The sequence below is a fragment of the Antennarius striatus genome, chromosome 4, assembly GCF_040054535.1.
Source record: "Antennarius striatus isolate MH-2024 chromosome 4, ASM4005453v1, whole genome shotgun sequence".
NCBI classification, from domain to species: domain Eukaryota; kingdom Metazoa; phylum Chordata; class Actinopteri; order Lophiiformes; family Antennariidae; genus Antennarius; species Antennarius striatus.
Window position 1 is genome coordinate 8362255 of NC_090779.1, and position 23137 is coordinate 8385391.

The 23137-nt window shown below is 41.6% G+C and overlaps 1 protein-coding gene across 1 annotated transcript in view; it reads left to right on the forward strand.

Annotated features, from left to right (window-relative positions):
• Positions 1–23137, forward strand: part of syt7a (synaptotagmin VIIa) — a 67575-nt gene that overhangs the window by 11470 nt on the left and 32968 nt on the right. Inside the window, exon 2 of the mRNA XM_068314169.1 lies at positions 20145–20248. Within this exon, the coding sequence (XP_068170270.1) occupies positions 20145–20248 (104 nt within the window). The remainder of the gene's footprint in view (positions 1–20144; positions 20249–23137) is intronic.

The following is a 23137-nucleotide window of genomic DNA, read 5'->3' on the forward strand; positions in this document are numbered from 1 at the left end:
GGAAAACCTGACAACAACAAAACATGAAATATTTTAACCTAATGGATTATTGGTCAGGATGACCTCATGCTGGCCTCGTTCAACTGAGTACCTGCTATGAATCCAATAAGACTGAATTACCGACACCATCAGCTAGCAGAGTGGTGTTGATGTTTGCTCTCCTCCCACTCGGCCTCCAAGAATGATCTGAATGATGATGCTTTTCTCGATTTCCCACCAGACATATAACTTTTGCCTGTCGCATGCCTATCATCCCATGTTTGCCTTGGCAGTGGCGCGAATTGGAGTAGTAGGGAGAGCACAGTGTATTGGATGGAAGCGATTGTGCATGCATGGGAGGGAGCTGAGAGAGCTCAGTAGACTCAGTAGAGCTGAGACACACCACATCGGGCCGGCTCGTTTAAGAACTAGATTTCTGATTGGTCTGGGCTACAAAGCTGAAATATGCCTTTTGTGCCTCTGGTGCAAAAAATCTGACATGCAGCAAAAAAAAAAGATCTCTCTTTTTTTCCCACTCCTCACTCTCACACTAATCAACAGCCGGGATTTCGACAGCCACAGATCATTTTTCACCGACGCAACATTCATTGATTAATACCAACCACCCTGACCCCTTCTTTGTGATTACCGCTCCCGGGCTTGGGAGGTGCTACTGATACCGTTAATGAGTCATAAAAAGGTCCAGAATTATACACTCCTATGGTGTTGACATTGGGTGATCATTCAATATTCAGGCACTCGCTCTCTGAGTGTATTTGCTCAGAGAGTTGGCACTCGCTCAAAAATGCTTGCTTGTGCAAAAGTAAACAATGGAATCTTGACCTTCCAGTCCCATGGTGTGTTCCATGTTCAGGATATTTGGGCACAGGCAAGATCCTGCTGCACAACCCTCACAAACAAACACGCAAGTCAAACAGAGAATTCCCAGAATGCACTGTGATTCAGCTCACTCACCATCGAAAGAAGCTTCTTGATTACATAATCAAAACAAGAAGTCTGAATGGTAAAAAAAAAAAAAAAAGCATTATGTGATAATTGCCATGCCATCATCCAGTGGTCTGACTCCATCTGATAATCCTTCCTTTGACTGATTGTGCTAAATGACATCATCTGATATGTGATTATCCACTCAATAAGCAGAGTGTATTGTTTGTGCACCGGTTTGGGTCAGCACACTCAGTGAGTTGGTGGAGGTCTTCACCATTTAATTGAGCTATCAGAGATGGATAATGCATGCATAGGATGTCATAGCAGCTGCCTCTCACACTTCTCTCCCTGGGGCATATTTGCCCCCCCCCCCCTCCATCTTCGAGTCCATTGCCCTCCAAAACATACTGCTTAATTACAGAGCAACAGAGGGAGGCGGTGAGAGGAAAGTGGGAGAAAACGAGCAAAAGCCAGAAAAGTGGAAGAACAAGCTTTAAGCATGTAGCTGGAGGAGGTAAAACAGGAGCAGCTGTGAAAACCGATGGCACACAGGGAGGGTGTTCATAATTAGGATTGTTTAAGGAGTAGCGTTTCTTAAAAATTACTGTTAATATTTTATGATGGCTGCACACTGAGATCCCCAGTCGAACGGGCTTTGACTCTGAGGCAAATACACAATGACTGCACATCAGACATGGCTGAGGATTGACAGGCATGTGGCTCACAGCTTCTTCCAACAGTCTTAAAGCGACTGGCAAACCTCATTAAGGAATTTTCATGGGGCCTAGATTGACGTGAGACATACCGACGAAGGGTCATGTATAAAACATGAAGTCCTCGGGCTACATAGCACGGATCTATAGTACTTTGCACTGTATAAGCTTTCACCCAAACAGGAAACATAGTGTTGAATGTGATGCAGAATGATGCTGAATGTCAACCACTCATGTTCTGTCACATGTTGGTCTTGAGTGAAATGATGGCGCTGTTTTTAGAGGAGTGGGAATATTATCATTCTGTGTGGTGGACAGATTCTGCACACACTGCTGTTTCAGGTCCAATCCCGGGGCCACGTCTCACCTGCTTTCCTTTCCTCCCGTGAAATATTAATATAATGTAATAGGCTATTTGTATTATATATTTAATTCCTTGTCATATTTGCATCTCATAAACTGCTGGTCAGTATTACATTGGATTACCTTTGAAATTTTAAAGCAGTGTGACAGAATTAGAATGACACAGGAGCGGAGGCTGGTTAGGAGAGGAGGGGGAGGAGGAAGAGGAGGAGGAGGGGTGTAGACTGAGCTCTGAATTGCTTGAGGAAGTTCAGTAAAAATGCTTCTTCTGTCCTTTTGGCTGCTCTATTTTTCTCTTCTGCTAGTTTTAAGCACAGCACACTCTGCTCAGACTCCCTCCTTTTATTACCCCCTGTTCGCAGCAGCACTCTGTGTAATGTGCTCCAGACAGATTTGATCGGCTGGACGTGGACCATAAAATACCTCCTGTTAGAGTACAATCTACTCAGAGATCACTAGCCCAGGTGCAAGGAGTCTAGGAGGTTGAGATAGAAATGAGGTTGGGATGAAATGAAGGAGGGAGGCAGGATGGAAGTTCGTAGTTACTGGAATTAAGACTGAAGCTTTCTGTCATGACCTGAATCCTAACTTTCTGGACTTCCATTGTTTTCATGAAGAACAACACAACTGTATGAAATGGTGTTTATTCTGCCTTTCTGAGGCTACTGTATTGTTTCACAAGAAAAATAAAACCCACATTAAAATGATCCTGATGGATGAAGCTTAATGTGTTTATAGTGGCTATACAGCTATCTTTAGTACTGACCTGAGGTTATTATGAGGTGCAGTGATGGGTAAAGAAACCGATTGTACCCAGCCATTGCAGTGCTGTTAGAGTGAATTGCGGCAGCGCTGCTGTATCTCGAGTTGACCTACTGGTTGAATTTTGGGATGGAGCATTCATGTTTAAGCTGCTTGTTGGATGTCTGTACAGTTTTGATTCACACATGTTGGCCTTTGCCTTGTTCATTCATTCATAAAATATTTTGTTACATAGGTGGACTGTAAGCTTTTTTTTTTAGCATGAAGCATCACTTATATGTGTGTGTGTGTGTGTGTGTGTGTGTGTGTATATATATATGTGTGTAGACACACACACTACACACACACACACACACACACACACACACACACACACATACACACACACACATACACATTAGGTGTCTTTGCTGTGCTATAAACAAATGGGATGTCACCTACGTGTATAAAAATTGAAAAAACTTTCCCTGGTGGAGAATAGTCAGATCCTATTTCTTGATTTTCATCTCTAACAGCAGCTCTAAATGCAGGTATAAGTTGTTCTGAGATTGAATCGCTCCAACAGAGGTGGTCAGTGATGCATGTGACTGCATATTCAATGCAGTGTGAAAGCAAGTGGCTCTTGACTGCATGCGGTGAGGTCAACCACGACCTTGTACCACATGCAAGTAGCATGACAAGTTGTTTGTTGCAAACAGCATGGGCAATGTTCAGAAGTCAATCCATTGGGGGGGAGGTTCCACATGGCATTTCTCATCTCCAGCTCTGTGGCTTAGCACAATTGTGTTCTTCTTCTGCTCAAGAGCGGAAAAAAAAAATCACGTGAGCCAAGAAGCAGTGGACTCACTTTTAGACACGTACGGATGTCCAGTTTGATTCACAGCTCGATCTAAACACATTCTGAAAGCCGTCGGTCTGAAGTTGAAGGGCACAAAATGAACGCGGATGGCTTTTCTCCGACAGGACGACCAGTCACATCAATAAAGTCAATTTATCAGAACCCTGGCCAGCTGGAGGAGGTGTTATCAAAATGTCTTATTTTGTTCTGTGCCATGTCGCTATTTCTTCTTAACAGACTATAACCTACTTGGCAATCATCACTCTCAGAAAAAAAGTGCAGAAAGATTTGTGGGAAAATGAGTGATGTAATGAGTAGACTGCCTGGATTTATTTGGCTGGAAAGCAGCAAATAAAAAAAAAAAAACATAGACAGAAGACTAATGGAAAGTCCAGTCCATCTGCAGGCCCAGGTGCCCAGGCAGGTTCACATCTTCCAGCCAGCCATACGCGTCATCTCTCCTCCCCCCTCCCCAGTCTTCAGCTTGTCAGGTCCCAACTAGCACAGCCTGCAGTTAGGGCAGGCTGGCAGTCCTCTGCATGTGATTCTGGACTACTTCTATTTTGGGTGCTGCTTTTTAAGTCAAGGTTTGCACAATCTCTTAAGGCCACATGCAGTAATGGGTAATGCTGCAGACTCCTCCCATTACAAATTATGACATCATCTGTTTATGGTCACTCAACGATTCAGCCTTACGTCACTGAGGACCACGGTGGAGCTGACACTTGTCATTTCACCACAGCTACAAAGGATCCAAATCTGAAACTGTGATCTTTTTGTGCTACATGAGCCACTCTTCCTCTTCCTCTCTGTAATTCTCCCTCATCTCAGGTCCTGTTTTCCGAGACTGTCAAGCCCACATGGGAAGTCTCTAACAGCATGGTGAATCACCCTGCTTCCACTGGCTAACAGCTCGTTTTAACCATTACACAAATAAGAATAGACATATATACCCACATGCACACAATGCCCCTGAACCTTACATTTCATCTGTGCCACTGTGTTTTGAAATGTGTAGTGCTAGCCACTTTACACATGGCCAGTAAATAGCTGTCAGAGGTTTGGGTGAAGCTATTCCATTATCCCGTTAAAAGCTGCTGATGTTCAAAGAAAAATTATGTATTAGTCACCACATGTCCACAAATCGCTTAAGTGCTTCCACCATTTACTTCTGTGGCGAAATGGCATGTTTGAATTTCTAAGCATTTTTTAAAACTCACAGTTTCATTCAGTAGTTGTTGATCCAACTGGTATGTAGATTTACCGCAATGTGAAGGGCTAAAATTGCCAACATAGTATTGCTACAAACACTCACTGGACTGAATCCACCAGACTGAAATCTAAAAACATTGAACTTAGTTAAGTTGTTTGCCTAAAGAGATAATTCAGAGCTAGATGTGTTTAGTTCAGCCAAATCTTAATAGAATAGCTATCTAACAGGAACCTCTGTTTGGAGAGAGTGCCTTTTTGTTTCAAGAGGCCCTCGATTGGCTTAAAGGTCAGGTTGAATACAAATCACACAACTGCCCTGTTTGTCCTTTGAGTAATTTAACAGGCTTCATGGAGAGATGAGGCTGAGAGGCTTACTCAACCGCGTTCGTTATTCTTCGCCTACTCCATCTGGCCCACTACACATGATGAGAGTTATAGCTCTCTTGAAGAGAGTTAATAAATCAAGCACGGATCAGGTTAATTTCACCTGTTTGTTTTTCATTACAGTCACAATAAATGATGCACACAATGCTGTTTGTGACAGTTTGGGCTGCATGTGCTTCACGTCATCTGTCGGCCAGCGAATACTATACACTCAGCTCTCAAAATGACACTGAGCAAATTGGAGGGGAGGGGAGGAGAAAAAAAAGGTGCACCAACACGATCTCCATTATCATAAATTTGTCATAGAAATGCTGTATTGCTCGTTATGGTCTGACCAAGAAACACTGACATTTTTTCCTGTTTCTTGCTATTAATCCCTCTGTAGCATGAGCTCACACCCGCTTTATTATTTTACCTCTCTAGCTATGCCAACCATAGTTAAATGACATCGCTACCATGACGTTAAGGTTACAATATTAAGAAGGTGGAAATGCTGTGTGTATATGTGTGCGTGCATGTGTGTGTGTGTGTCACCTCTTAATAGCAGGAGCCAAGCTCTCTATTTATTCTGTGCTGCCCGGCCAGGCAGATGGAATACTTCACTGTATTGGCTGATGTGACAAACAGTGACATGCTGCATGGTGCTCCAGGTATTAGGGCCAGTCCTGCTCTCTGAGGTGATATTTAATGCTGCAACTGCACAGCCGTGTGAATGTCACTCTTATATGGGCACACCAGTAACTAATAATATGCTTATGAGTAAGACTTATAAGTTATTACTGTATGGAGCGAGGCTAAAGCGTCCTCAGGTGCTGTGGAATTGAGTTATTGTGGAAGGGAAATTGCTGGCTTCACCCAGCAGACGTGAAAGCCATGGGGATTGGTTGCTAGTGGTAAACTATATTTCCCACGAGCCCCTGAATGTACCCTGCTATGAGTGTGCAGCTGCATCATCAGTACGTCTCAGGCTGCTGGGTAGTACCAACCTGTAAATTGGTGATAGTTAAATAAGCGGAGGCGTCCATGGGCAGTCAGGCGATAGACAGCAGAGCTGCCACGTTCTCATGAGAAGTAACTGAAGTTTATATACAAGCAGCACTTACTTTCCACCAAAAAAGTAAAAAACTTCCTTCTGGGGGAATGTGCTTCATATTAAATTCAAGCATCAATTATTTAATGTGTTTTCTGGATGAAACCCACTTCTCCGTCAGAGGAAGCACGGATACATAAAAAACCTACAGTAGATGTTATAGGATCTATTTCATTACTTTAATTTGTCCTTCCATTGACATTGGCTGATGCTAATTAGAGTTATTTTCTGTGGTGTCTGTCCAGCTGGAGTCTAAAAGCAGAGGGGTATTTAAAGCTCCTCCTGACACTGAGCCAATGTGGTGTCATCCCCAGGGACTCTGCTTGGTCCACATCGCGGAGGAGGACCGGCTCCTTTCAGACGTGGTGCAGATATACTGTTAATGCACAGCTGCAGAAGAGAAAGGTCACCTAGAGAGGAAGGTGGTCACTTGAGAGACGGGGTTCTCTGGGCCAACAAGCAGTCACCAACCAATATAATGCACCCTATCTTAGAGGTCTCCTAGGAGAGGATGACAGCCGGTTGTACACGAGGACGCATCATTTCTACCAAAGAACCCTTTCCATGTCCCTCACTTAGATGGCCCTCTCTTATGTATTGCCCCCTCCTCGGTGCTCCAGACAATAGTTCTAAGGAGGTTGTGGTCACAGTGTTCAATCATCACATCAGCTGAGGGTGTAAGCCAATCAGGGCTAGGTTAGGAGTACAGGGACAGTGATCTCCACCTGCAGCTAAACATAGATGAACACAGACAGGCAGACAGACAGGACATGCAGGGGAGGCATCAGGTCACAAGGGGTTTGTCCATTAGTTGTTTTTGTTTTATGGACTCTAAACGGAGACGGCTTTGGCTGGGTTATGGCTGGGTCAATACGGACCTCCAGCTAGAAGCTAGGTTTGCTGGTTCCTGGGGTTTTACTGTCTGTGCTGTGCAGACGGGTAATAAAGTGCTTTTTACTGGCATTCTTTAATTGGACTAAGAGGTCAAAGGTGGAGGCCTCCAGGGGGACACAAAATTCATTCAAATAGAGTTTGTCTTCTTCAATTGAACTTCAATCAATAGCTCCTGTATGTTTGTGTTTTGGCTGTGACTAATTATGTGAATGTCTTAAGCTAAGCTCATTGTGTAGCTGCCTGGTGTTTGATGAAATTTTATATAAACCATAACAGATTTGCTGAGATGAGGCTGCTTCACTGTCATTCAATTAAAATTGCACTTGTCCTGCCAATACTTTAATTACAACCCTAATAATTGTTTTACCATTTTTAAGGAGTGGGAAAATCTAGACTAATTTTGTCACGTGAAGAGCAGTGGAAATTTGACATGGATGCAAATGTGCACACAAGCATATGCAGATACACAACACACGTACCATGACTAAATGCATCGATGCCCTGTATCCTTAGGCAAATACAATTGAATTCAGCTTGGATTAGATTTGATGATGTCACCCACAGAAGACATCTGAAGCATCCAAGACCTCTTTATCTTGCTGGATGTCACCAGCGCTTAGCCGATGATGTGGGCTGACGGGGACTCTATAGGCTTGTATGCATATGCACAGCCTTCACAAATTGCATTTAAATAGCAATACAGTTGTGTCTCTTCTCCCTCACTCCTACTCAGCTCCCTCTCCACTCTTTTCAGTTTTCCTGGAGTGCATCAACTGGAAGGATGTATGTTGGTTGTTTTAGATTTAGACAATTTTCACTGCCTATGATGAAGGTGATATTGCAGGTGGAAGAAAAGTGTCTGATAGGGAATATTATGGAAATGTTGAAGTCAGAGGAGTCAACAAGGATCATTATTATTGCTTTTGGCCAAAATGAAGGGATCTATCCATAGCTAGTGAGTGGAATATACATTACTACAATAGACTGCTTGCTGATGGGGAATGAAATCAAGTCATTTCCAGCTTACACCATATAAGTGTTCTGAATGACTGGCTTTTGCATGGCCATGATGGTTTTCACAGAGTCCCTTGCTGAAACAGAAGGTTTTTACTTATCTGTCATCTTTAGAACATTTGTTTGTAATGGTTTAACCACAATAATTTCCTCTAAATGTCAGCTGATGCGTCAAAAAGGAAAATAAACATCTGGGGACCATAAATTAGAAGCATCTTTTTCTACTTCTATAAAATCAAGGACCCACTCCTGATAAATTCCATGTGGCAAATCCAACACTTAGAAACTGCATTTACACCTGTAGGGCTTTGTGAATGGTTCTCTGGAGTAATGGTAAACGTAATGAAAAAGGGAAACCTAAGAAGCAGTAATGTAAAAAGATGCCTTGTTTTATTACAAACCAAAATGTAGATTACAATAAATAAACCAGGCAGCGCAGCGGCACTTTAATGCCCCTGAGCCTGGAATAGTGTTAGTCATGGTAGACTGAGTTTGCAGCTGATTACTGAGATGGACCCTGGACCACCTCCAGAGTATCAACAGTCACTGTGTGGATTTAAGTCAATAAAATCAAGGACATCAGTGGGACAGGTGAGTAATAGGCAGTCTGTAACTGTGAGGAAGCCACAGCATCATAGTAAAGCTCTGGGGCCACTCCACAGGGGAAGTTCATTCAGCCTGATCAGGTGTTTGGAATATGTAACCGTTATTTATCCTGGTGTGATACTGATGAGAGAAGGGAAAGCAGCAAGAGAGAAAGGAAACGAATCAGTGGTCATTTTTCTGGATATTTTCTTCAACCCTATCACACGTTTCTCATTCAGAGTTTTGTCGATATGTAATTAGCTGGTAAACTATGCAGAGCACTAAAATAATATCCAGGCAGGCTAATTTAAAGTAGTTTTGAAATCATCTGGTGATATATGACCTTAATCCATTATTGATGCGTGTTTGATGCAAGGCATAGGCCTTTTTAAATTGGAAAACAACTCAGCCCGTTAGGAAGCAAGAGAGTGAATGTGTTGAGTCGTTCCAGTGGCTTACATATGAAAGTCATCCATTTCAATCTGACTGGCTAATTCTGTCTCTGCGGCAGAGCTAGGGCAGAAAATTACAGCAAAAACGCTGATAAATAATGTGATCATCAAGACCATGAATACTGTGTGACGTCTGGTCACAGGCGTATTATGTAAACGCAATTTTATCTATATCACTCAATTACCATCTAAATGGATAATGCTTATTTATCTCCCACTGAGATTGTGAAAGTAAAAGCAAACGGTTCAAAAGCAGTTCTGGTCCTTTTCTGGAAAGCAGGGCTTCAATGTGGCTTTAAAAAATAAATAAAAACAGTCTGAGTTTAATAACATAATGCAGCTTTCAATGTTCTGTTTTCCTTAAAAAGGGTAAAACAGTAGGTATCCAAACTGGTGTTTTAAAGATGTCATAAAGACCAAGTGATTCAGACAGAGATGGTTGTGTATAAGCCTTTTTAAACAGTCTGTCAGTGGAGCCTCGTACTGTGAGCAGACAGCTGCTTGTTTTCCATGGACTCTCCTGAGTATTTTCCATTAGCATACAGTAGATAAGAACTTACCAAAGAATCTATGTGGATGTTTTATTCGTTGTCACAAATAATAACATCAAGTTGTTGAAACCTGAGGCCTGTACCAGAAAGCTGGATTAACCTAGCCGGGCTTCCTCTTACTTATCTGGCTTCACTTATCGAGACATCCGCCCTCCGGATTTTCGGTACCATAAAGCCGGCTATCAACTCACTAATTCAATTCAGGCATGTCCACTCTAGATGTGTGCGCGCTCACATAAATAGGGCGGAGTTTGCTGTATGCAAACAATCGCAAACATGCAGCAAACCGGCCCGAGCCGCATATTTCACAACGGAGGAGCAAACAATAATAATTAATAAATACGAGCAATACAAATCAATAATCCAGGCAAAAAGCAACACAATTGCTGCTGCCAAACGGCGCAAGGATCGCTGGCACAAAATCGCCGACTGTGTCAATGCGGAAGTTAGTGCCATTATAATATTACTTCCCCACTATGACTGCACTTATATATCTGACTACAGTAATATTTTTGTGTGTTCCATAAATGTATGTGTGTACGACATTTTTCGTTATGACATGTGATCGTAGCCCCCGCGACTTTATGAATAGCTCTATATACTGTGTTCTTCCCGAGGTTTTCAGCATCGCCAACAGAATGCATAAAAGTACCTATGAACGAATGAATCAATCAATCCATGATTTACTGAAAAAAATAATTGATTAATGGCATTTTATCTGTGGCTTGCTTGTAACCCATCCAACGAGGGATTTAAGGACATCATAATAATTACGAATATCACTAAGAAATATATTAACTGTGGCAAAGAACCTCAGTGCAATGCACACTGTCTGCGGGACTGTCAGTGCGTGGTGTGGTGTGTTACATTACTGATGTAAGGCTCCAGCAGCTGACAGATGTAATGTAACCCCTCTCCCCAAAACCTCTACCTTTCGTACAGTGATTGTTCAGGCAATTCGAACGGATTACAGCGATCTCTAAATATTCTGTCACGCCTGAGCGCTCTTCGCACAAGCTGTGCACCAAGATCCACCGGGTTCTCATAAAACGGACAGCCCATTTTCCAAGAGAACTGATTGGTCAGTAGGTGGGGCTCTTATACCCGCTGAGATCTGATTGGTCAGTAGGTGAGGCTGTTATACCTCCTGAGCTCTTATCCTGAATTTATCGTGCTCCGGAGCAGGTTAGGTGTTCAGCATTGGTTAACGCGACAACGTAGCCTGATAGAAAGTCACCCCCCTTTATGCTATCGAAAAGCCAGGGTTAAGCCTGAAGTTATCTCGCTAAGCCGTAATCCAGCTTTATGGTACAGGCCTCTGGTGTTTGCCACGTCACATATGTGTATTAGTGTACTGGACACAAAAATCATGCATTGTATTTGCTGCATATGTTTAAATCTAATATATTTTATATTCTCTAGGGATTTGAAAATGCATCAATATTTCTTTTTAGGGCAATTTCAGGAAGTCTTTTCTCTGTTTTGAAATGGTTTATACATAACATTTTTATGCCAAGTCAGGTTAATTTTATTTATTCACCACCAGAACACAAAAGTTACCTGATGGTACAGCACAAAGAAACAAGTCTGGACCGACTCTTCATCGTAGAGATCCATGTTGAGAAAGAACATGGTGGAAAGAGCAGGTGGGGTGAAAGCAGAGGGAGACAGAGCTAGCAAAGAAATGGGGGGAGTGATGTAAAACAAAAAAAAACAGATGAAAAACTAGAACCAAGGCAGTCAGAGACTGCAACATCCCGTGACTTACCCTGACCTAGTTTCAGGGTAGATCAGGGTAAAATGTTACCCTGAGGGTAAAATGTTACCCTGACCTACTTTCATAGATCAAAGCACTAGCTTTGATCTATGGTCTTACACTGACCTCCCTCGTCTTTCTATCTTATCAGATTCCCGAGTGTACAAACGTTGAAATTTGACCTTGACCTACTTTTGTCAAGGTCAAGGTCATCATCTTATTTTCGTCTCCTTTGCCGCCCAAGTAACGTGCTTTTTGTTTTCTTCTCATGAAGATGCTTTTTGCATCTTCTCATCTGCCACAGTTGTGAAGATATTTGGAGGACTAACAGACGAACAGACCAACACAACAACACTGACAATTACAACAACAACAATTAGAGCTTCATTAGAGCTGGACTGGATCTAGTAGCATCTGAACAACTACAATAACTATGTAATAACAATGGCAATGACTGTCATCATCATCATCATCATCATCATCATCATCATCATCTTCATCATCATCATCATCATCATCATCATCATCATCATCATCATCATCATCATCATCATCATCATTATCATCATTATGTGTGTAGAGAAGGAGAAGGAGACTCAGTGTAAGCCAGTAGCAGCATAGCTAAAGTCTAGTTTAGGTCAGACTCAATTATAAGTTTGTCAACAAAATAAAGTGTTACACACTCTTAGCGGTATAGAGGGGATGTTGCTCCCAGACTGAGGCTGGAGGGGGGTTCCACAGGAGAGGCCCCTCAGAACTGGAGGTTCTGGATCCCATTTGGATCCCATTCAGCTCCCTGACTCCAGGGGTCACTTGCCCTGCATCCTGGGAGCGTAATGGTCCAGTTAAATGATGAAGATGATGATGAAGATGATGATGATGATGATGATGATGATGATAATAAAGATGATGATGATGATGATGATGATGATGATGATGATGATGATTACTACAGGTTCATTAACCCAACTGTTACAGGCTTTATATGTGAGCAGAAGGATTGGAAATTTTATTATGGAGTGTAAGAGCGTAACTCTAGTGGTTTGATGTTGAAAATGTATATTATTGCCTATCTAGGGTGTTATTTTCCATCAAATACAAATCCCATCAAATACAAATGTTACAATAATTCTCTCTTGTCTTTCATTATCATCTTTCTCTTTTCGACAATCCTCTGTAAGTTCATAGTCCATCTTGTTCAATCTAGTTTGTCATTTTCATACCTCATTCCTATTTATCTGAAGTTAATAATTTGACTTTCAGATATTGGATTGGTGACTGACATTTAATGAAGAATCAACTGGTTATAAAAATTTGTTTCTGAAATAAAATCAGGCATGTTCTCTAGGGGACTCACAGCAATACTGCATCTCCGTAAGAGTCATGCAACGTGGAGAAAAACGGTGGACAACCTGCGCTCTGGCGGACTGCATGTAACAACCCCGAATCACGACCTCCAAAATGGGATTTCATCCATCATCGCTATAGCTGTGCAGGTCATTGGCGCCCATAATAGGACTGTACATGACCAAACAAGCGTCTGAGGCATGATGGAGTCGGATGACCTTACACTGATGGAAACCCCTCTGGTCTTGTCGGGTGCTCGGTTTCTGTATGAGCCTGCCTGAGCAGCTCCAGACCAGACAGTGATCTAAATCCTATGGTTAGCCTGTGAGGTTGGTTGAGTGTGAGAGTGTGAACATCCTCCACCCGCCACAGACTACACAGCTTCTTGAGGAAAGATGACATCATACAGAAGTTGTACCAGTCAATGAGGAGCCATGTTACTGCTGTGCATATCAATACAGCGGTGTGTTTGAAATCCCTGGAGAGTTTTGTGTGTCGGAATCATAACAACTTGTTCACTTGTAAGTGTATTAAAACATTATCACAGCTTCAGTTCACTTACACCTCCTGTGTCCAGATCCTGTGTTTTATGGTGAGTCATGGTGTCAGAGGTGCTAATAAGATGGTGCCATTATGGTGTAGGTGACACCAGGCATGTGTCACATGACGTCTTGCTGGTCCATCTCCAGCCCAGTAACAAGCTGGGTTGAGATTAATGCTATCCATCATCTGAGAGCAGACAGGACGTGGGTGGGCGTCCTCTGTGACAGCACAGCAGTGGGGTAGCTTAGCCACAGGGAGCACACAGGGACAGCCCACGGTGGCCCTCAGGGGTTGCAAGAGGCATTAACAGGTGCTCTCCCTCTAAACATGTAAAAAAAAAAAAAAAAAGCACTGGGAACACTGATTGTGGATAAAAGACCATCACAGCTATTCCTAATTTTTATTTATCAAGGAGTTCATTTAATTTAGTTGCATCGTTACGTTCCCCTCAGCATAAGTCATTTTGTAAACACACTGAAATCAGGTGCTAAGAAAATTGTTTTTTCCTCTTCTCAACAAATAATCCTCACAACATCAACTCTTTATATAAAGTAAAATAAATGTCAATATGTAAACAGTTTTGCCATGAAATAAACATGATCAAGTCTTATAAACATATAAATTCTAATGGATATCAAACAAGGCTTAAACTTTTTTTGCTCACACATTAGTTAGCTCTCACTATGGAACACTACACTGATTAAAGCGTTACCACTTAAATGTTCAGACATGACTGTCTCACACACTTGACACTTAATGCAGGTTTAAATATCAAACTCTTCTGCGTTTCTTTTCAGCTTTTACATAGTGGTTGTTTGACATTAAAGTCATCCCGATTAAAATCCATGACGTTAGAGGCGTTGGATGTACTCGAGCAAAGCGGCAGCATGTGGTTGTTCTGTGTCAGGGATTGGTTGTCACTATTTAAGGGTTCAATGGTGCACACAGGCAGAGACGAGTTTTCACCATGTCTCTAGTAAGATGGTGAAACACTTGAAACTCAATATCCTCTACCAGACTAACCCCTTAAGAATGAACCAGAAGCAAATGGATTCTATTTATAGATACAAGTCCGGTTGCTTCTGAATCAATTTTTGAGGAACAGCCTGCATGAATGAGAGTCTACATAAGAATATCCAGCCAGACTACTGTTCGTCTGGTTGAATATTCTTCTATGTGTCATTCACTGTTCTTAACTGTCTATGTATTACATGTGCTTCAGCAAGGGAAGCATCACATTTTGTTTTATTTCCACTGATCACTTAAGCTGTCATCTTCAGAGAGTACTGATCAGATAACTGAGGATTATGAATGACAGCTCTGGTAGTTATGATCAATGGTAGATGTAAACATGACATTCACTATCAAGAATTGTTCAATCACATAAGAATAAAGGAAATTGTTCCACTTTGCTGCGAGTGAAAGGCGAAGATCTGTCCATCAGATGAAATGTCTCTGATTGGTTGAAAGACCTCCACAGACTATTGTTTGGATGGCTCCACCAACCAGGAAGGACATATATGAAAGAGCAATGTATCCCACGCAATTTTGTAAACTATTTAATTCATGCTGACAGACTTTCGAATGTTTCTTAATTTTATAATTGTTTCCCGTTATCAATTTAGTTAATGTTAAATTTGTAGTAGATTTTCTTCTCCAGCTCTTTTGAAGATGGGTGGTGTCCTGACACCGATCGATCAACAACTCCTCTTGAAGTGAGGGAGAGAGAGCTATGAATCATTTTTCACACGTCATGCTAGAAATAGTGTTCTGATGTAAATACCTACCTGTTGTTGCCAGTTACCTGGATTAGAAAAGACAGTGAAATGTAGAGAAACGAAAGGAAAACCACCCAAACACCAGTTCTTCTTTTGAGCATGACACAACACAGGTACAAACCACTCCTGAGCTCACTATGTGTCATGTCACCTCATTAGTGTATTTGATGATGACATAATTTACCTGGGATCATAGTAATTATTCATTTTATCCACACCGCCCCTTTTCAATCAATTTCAGGCTCTTCCCACACAAACACTTTTGTGTGACTGAGCACAGGAAAACAACTTGAATGCATTAAAATGCATTTGCTGTTCGCTACAGTACCACCCAGTCTTTTAACAGTAAAACTAAAACGATAAACTGCAGCGTAAACTGGATTCAGAAGTTAGATGGAACGCTCTGCATCACAGGGTGACTGGAGGTACCTTTTTGCTGCTGTTTACAGTTTGTGGAAGCAGAGGAAACAGACTGTAAAGACATCCAAGGGACATTTGAGGATTACCTCAGCAAGCACATTGGTGGCTTAAAGAGGGCAAAATGCAGCCATAATACAAGGAGGGGTACTTTGAAGGGGCTATGGGCTTTGCACCTGGGCTTCTGAGGCGCTGCCCATCTCCACTTTAGAACATCAACACTTTGATGACCGGACGCTGCTCCATTTCTGCCTGTCCAGTTAACTACTTCTACCCTACAGGACTGATCTCTTTGTTCCTGCCTTACAGTAGCTCACTGCAAATAGGCCAGATCACTTATATGTAAACTGTGATTTTAGGTAACCATGATGATTACTATATTCTACCATGAGTTAACAACGCTCGATGCTCAAGCTCAGAGGTTTGTATTTTTTAAGTTCCGCCACTACACTCATTTAACATCCTGCAAGGCTATGCCTTTTTTTTTTTGTCCTCCTCAGTGAAAGGACTTATTGCAAGCTCATTAAAACTTTTGTCACCACTATTCAACACTGTACATACTGCACTTTACTTCCTCTTTTATCTGCATACAAAAAGATGGCCACTGGAGTCTAGTACAAACAACTTTCAAGTTAAAGAGTGGCTTCTAAAGGCTTGTGATCACACAGCACAACAGTCTAAACTCACACATCAGTTTTACGGAGTGGTGTCATTCAAACTGATTCATCAGACTGTTTTTGAAGTATTTTACATTCCTTATCCAGTTTAATATAGTAATGATTACTGCATGTGACATTATTGGCAACAGGAAATTGTTTCTTTGTTCCAGTCTCATCATACAGACTGTTTTATCTCTCCCCTTGTTAAAGCTTCACCTGCTGGAATAGTTCAAGATTAAAGTTTTGTTTTGCTCAAGGGGAAAGATAAATGAAATTTCTTGAGCACTCTTGAGCGATACCTCTAGGAAGTGCAGGCGTCCTGCTCTAATACCTTTCTTTCTCAGCGCTGAAGACTTACATGTTTGCCTAATACTTCAACACAATTTTTATATCATACTCATCGGCCTGCTGTCAGTGCTGCTCTGTAGATTCTAAATAGAAATTTCTTTTCTGTGAAGTACTAATCCAAGTCCAGTTGTCCAGTTGTCCACTGCTGAGAACAGCAGCCTGGAGTCTTTGGGTGCTTCAGTCTATTCATAGACCTTTTTCTCCCTTAGTTCTTATGACTGAGACGGATCATAAACCATACAGCCCCTCGACCTTCAGGAGGATCACCGGACGTAGACCCCCGCATCAGGCCTTTTCACATCCACCCGACTCTAAGGCCCTTGAAAATATTAGAACATCCATCACTGAGCCTCTTAGCACTTAAGCTACAGATGACCTTTGCCACTTCAGGTTACTTATTTAAGATCCATTTCTTCCCTTGCTGATGTCGTGGTATCTAATGGATTCAAGTTTATTGACTACTCTATGAATATACAGTAGCAGAGTATATATAGCTTCTGTCTATTTCGGCACATGTGGACATTCATCATTCAAGACATGACTGTGACCATCTATTGCCCCAGTGGGACAGTGGGTCTCTTTCAGTGTCACTGTCTGTGAGAGACAATTAAACTGGCTATGCTTGAAACAGACTGTCTGTTGGTACAGAACCATCTTCACTGGAAGGGAAGTTGTAGAATCCAACCTTGATGATGAACATAAAACTATGGAGTTCACTAACAAAAAAATAAAGTGTCAAATAAAGGTATTTTGTGGAGTTTTCAACCAGATCGCATTCACTTTGACATTTTTACATTATTTTATTTCCGGTGTCTGGGATATATCCAGAGGTCTGCCATTTAACATTAAGTAAGAGATGGTTGAGTGTTTGACTGAAGGAATTTTAAAGTCTTTTGAGCATGTGAATGTATTTGGTGAAGAAACAACACTGGCAAGATGAAACCTTCCTACAAGAAAACTCCACTGACTGGTTTCTGATTGTACTGCTATTAACAGGTATGCATAAACTCCATACAACGGTATACAACTCCGGTTCCAAACAACGTAATACCCAACATTAATACTAAGTAACAGTTGTACCTCATCAGTTAGAATTATTCTTTAAATAAATGCTATTGCTACAGCTACACATTTCTAAATGTTTGACATGGGCAACAAAATAGAGAGGAAGTTGTGGAATGCTCACATGATTGGATTACTCTACATGTAAAGAAGTTCACTGTTAACAGGTGAGTCTATCAGGACTGGCTACAAAAGCATCAGTCGTACACATTAAAGATGGTGAGAGGTTCAACGGTGTGAAAAATTAATGTGGACAAGTTGTCCAACAGTTTAATAACCAATTTGCACAATTAAAATAAATTAAAAGGAAGGAGGATTTCAGTATCCACAGACCATAATACCATCAAAACATTCAGAGAACATGGAGAATTCTGTTAATGAAAGGATCAAGGATGAAACCTAACATTGGATGCCTGTGACCTTCAGTCTCTCAGGTGGTATTGCATTAAAAACCAACATGATTTATAAATCTATTTTACGTCATGGGCTTAGGGACACTGAAAAACAAAGTAAACACATGAGTTGAGTTCACTTTTAAAACAGGTTTTGGAAAACATAAACTTTGTAGCCTCAAGGCTAAAAAGGAAAAATACCATCCAGAGTTTTAACACCATGAAGTCCTGAAACTAACATCTGTGATGGTTTTGGGGGTTTGTCCATGTTTGTTCATGGGTAACTTAGACATCTGTTGATGTTCTTTACTGCGTTCTCTTTCCCTCCCTTCTAACAGAAAGGTTTTAGAGTAAAGGAGTCCAGATGCTCGACTTTCCTGCAGGTTTAACATCAATTATCTTATTTTTGGCCCTGCAATGAGCTGGCATCTGATCTGGGGTTTAACCTGCCGTTTGCCTGTAGCCAACTGGGATTTGCTCCAGCAGACCCATGACCCACGAGGCGGCTACAAGAAAATGGATGGATCTTGTTTTTTGTACTGAGTTCAACTGCATTTTGATTAAAATGCAATCTTAAACCTAGTGACCCACAAAAGCGGAGGAAGCGGTATGGAAAATTAATAGATGAATATAATTTAACATGCTGCACCAGCATTTTTGGAATTCATAGACATAGTATAGTAGCAGATTAAAGATAAGGACATTTTTAAATCTTCAAATTACATGTAGAATTTATGCTCCTCCAGTCTCTGCTGTGCACTTCTCCATTTTGTTCCACATGCTTTCAGTGGAGATGCACATAACAGCTTGTGTTTCTGGTGCTGTTATGGGATTTTAAAAACTAGTCCCACAGCAGAAGTCATTCTCATTGACCCCTCATCAGGTTTGCTGGCCATGGTCGCAGCTGTTCTGTATGCGCTCTCTTCTCTCTGACTGCAAGTGGCCTCAGGTGTCATGTTGACTTCAAAACAGCAGTTGAAGCTCGGGAAAGACTGTGAAATAATGCTGATCCCATTCCTACTTTCCACATTAAACAAGTCTAGCCACCACTGTTCCTCCTTTTTTTGAGCTCCTCTACTCCCAGAGGATGTGGTGAGATGGAGAAGAAAGCAAAGATATGATGGAGTGAGATAAAACGACCAGTCGTGACAAGCAAATGAAGGCGAGGAGACAGCAATAAGGGAGAAGACAAAACCCGGTTATTGAAAGGAAAAGCACGGGTGTCAGTGTTCTCTCACTCAGCTGAGTGAATATTCATCTGACATTTGGTTTTATTTAGGGATCAGACGTGTTGGTAGGAAATCACAAATTTTAAGGCATGAGCATCTCCTCAGCTGTGCTTACATCAGTGCTCAGTGTGGCTTTACATTGTTATCCTCCTTGAATAAAAGCCATTAAACTATCAAAACATGGAAAACGTTCAACATGAAACAAAAAGCGCTCACGAGTTTAGATCCACTTTTGTCAGAATTGTAACTATCCTGTAAACAAACAAGCGAGCACAGGTGTGGATCGTCTCTCTCTCCCACACACACATGCGAGTAGCAAGAGATTATGTTTTTCTATGACAGTCTTCCAGAGCCACCTCTCTCACTGAGCATCTACTGATAGCCATTAATCATGAGCTCACTTGTATTGTCAGCTCAGCCTCCTCTCCCTCCTCTTCCTCCTTCCCTTTACTTTCAGGCTGTCAGTTAACAAGCTGTGACACCATGACAGTGATGTGTGTGCAGCTGAGTGACGCCTCGCTGCAGCTCTTATTGGAAAGGTATTGAAATGCTCCGGCATGAAGAGAGTTGCGATGAGATTGTATTTCTCAGCTCCTAATAGAATGCAAATTCGGCTGCCTGGCTATTCAATTATACACAGAGAGAGAAGGCCCGGCTTTTGTTTTGGGCTGCCCCCCTTTTGATAGTATGATTTATAGTATCATACAGTATCGGCTCTGCCACAGGAATCCCATGTTTTTATTTTACACATGATGAAGAAAATTTCTCCATGTGTGCAAAAAAGCATCACTCATTTTTCTGCTTCCCTGTGTGTGTTTGTGTGCACAGGCTCAGTAACCCTCAGTGTGTTCCTGGTCTCCCTGGCAGTGACAGTGTGTGCTGTTTGGCTGGTGGCTCTTTGTGGCGTCTGTGGTTGGTGTCAACGCAAGCTGGTGAGTTTACACACATGCACACACAGATATACTGTAGAATCCAGCCACTTTTGTAGCTGTGCTAACATGCTTTGATAATCACAGAGCTTGAAGCAATGAAGCAAATGTGGTGAAAATCTGTGCAGGTGTTCTGACAAATTCTCAGACTTTTATTAGTAAAGTTAATGATGAAAGTTAATGACGATGTATTACCAGTGGAAATACCAGCGGAAAGCCTCTATTAAAATTAAAAATCTTTTAATCAATAAAAAGAACCAAAAACACTTCTTTGGTAGGGATTGATTGTGAATTAAGGAAAAATTAAATCCGTTTTGGTTTGGATTTGTGTTTGGTAGTGTATCATTAACTACTTTTTCACCTTCTCCAGCCTTGGAAGATAAAGTCTAGTGTTCTAATGTAACATTTTAGTGACAGTTCACCGATGTGATTCCACATTGTCAAACTATTATGAGACTGTTACGTGTTGATGCAGTTACATAATGAGAAACTTGAGCTTTTGTTCAAGTTCCGGTTGTGATCAGATCATAAGTTTATAGAAGTTGGAGCGTCAATAGCTTTGCAGCAATATCCTAACTGGCTGCAGAACAGCTAGTTGTAGCTAAACTAACAGTCCAAGCCCCCTCTAAAGTCTCATAAGGTAACTTGTTTGCTGTGAGGTGAAGAGAAATAAGAAATGTTCTGACGCACCAATTTTTTGTTTGTGCTTTGAACTGAATCTTTGCTTTTTGTGAACTATTTCATTTAATGATTTTGACCTTCAGACTGTTATGTAAGTAGAACCATTTCAAAATTTTCAAGATGTAAAACTGCTATCAATCGCTATCAAATGAGACGAGGCAACGAGCCCCGACCAGACACTGCTTCTTCACAAGAGGTTGAAAGAAAAAGTAAAGAGGCTGGTGAAGGTCAGACTTATTTTACACAACTGTGCAATTTATTATTTTTTAGACATGAAAAATGATAAAATGATTCGGTAACCCTACATATTGCAGGAACATCCCTCTGAAATGTAGTGAATTAAAGCTGTACCACTTTCTGCTGCCGTAGAGAAGATGCTGGAGGAAGTGATGCTACATCAGATCCCACGTGACCACAGCAGCTCAGACTCAAAAGAGTGAATCTCTCAGACAGATGCGACTCCCACACGAGTGAACTGCTGATGCAGCATCAACAGCGGTACCCTCATTGAAGACAAACAGAACACAGGTCATGCAGACTGACCTTCCATAGAGGGCATGTCATTGTGATTATGTGGTATGAAATGTGATTGATCAAACAGAAGCGGCCACTCGTTTGGCAGACAGACAGGGCCGTACGACTGAACACTGCCTCACGTGACTGATTTCTTTTATTTTGTATGCCTTTTGATTTCTGAATGATATTGCTCTCGCACAGGAACACAGGTCACCTATTTTACGTGTAACATTGGCTCAGACTCATCTGGTTCAGCCTACTGTTGCACTGCTGTGAAACGTATTGGTCCACAGATGGCAGGATTTGGCATTGCAGCAGGCTCTGCACACCACATGCCTCTCTGCATTATGTCATGTGCATTATATGACTTCCCAGAAGGTGACTGCACCTAGACTGCTTGTCTTTGCCATTATATCGTATGTAAACCAAGGAGTAAATGGTCTGTGCTCAAATGGGATAGGGGTGCACAGCCTTTCTATTATTTGCTTCCTTGGAACATAGTTTCATATTTGATACTGCACATAAAAGTAAATGGAGCTGTGAATGACTCTCCTGGTTTCCTGCTGTGGATGGGTCCGCTCCAGAGGGGTCTTATTGCCGTCCCACGTCTGCTGCACAGCCGAAACGGGTCGGGGTAAGATGACGACGCCGTTGGCCTCGTGACCCCGTGAAGCCCGCTATCGACCGTATCCTCTCATGCATAATTGATGCACTTATGTCTGTGAGGATGCTGTTTGTCCGTGTCTTATTTTCTTTCTTAATAGTGCATCCAACTCTGCTTACTTCAGGGTGAGTGTGGTGGCGGGGGGTAACGGAATGGCACTGGGATGTCAATTAAGCCCTTTGTAGTCTTCCAGCCACTTGCTTGGGGAAAAAATGTCAGCCACCCACTGGTGAGAAACCACATTAAACCCAGCTGCTTAATGGTCAAAATAAGAAAGTGTGACTCAGATAAATGGGAGTCGTTTGCTTAATGACAAACGTGTCGACGAGGAGTTTTTCTCCAGAAGTGATGTCTGAAGTTTAATTTAAACATGAATACTTTCTAATACATCATGATGACTTTTTTTTTTGTTTTGTTTTTTGTCATTGACATGTCATTTAATTAATGTAGGCTTTGAGTCATCAGACTGGCTGCCAATTTGAAACTCTGTTATTCAGTGTTTTTACAAATGTTAATTACCAAAGCTAGTTGTCCAATATCAAGACTGATTGTCTCCAGGATTATTTATCAGTTTTTCTAAAAAGTGGTTGCCGTCAATCCCATGATGCCTTGTTTGCATGTTTGACGAATCAGAGACTTGAATCCCTGACTCCTGTCCCGTTCCCCAGCTGGATGCTATTTACCCTCAGATCAGATGAATATGCCAGCAGGAGAAACCGTGCTCTGCTCTCTTACACAGCATAAACACAGCTAGTCTTGTTCAAAATAATTTTCATACTTAAATGTCATTAAGTTGTTATTTTTCATAATCACACCCTTGAAGGAGGGCTGCCATTGAGGAAGAGCTTCAAAAATTATGTCCTCCACTCCCTCACTCCCCTTGATCTCTTTGTTTGACTTTCCATCTTAGCCCTATATTCCCTGAGCACATGATTAGGATGTATAGGCACGATAATTTACATAAATTGCAGTTACTTTCATTTGAGGTTATTTTTATACATTCCTACTGTATTTTGCAAATTCATGCAAGT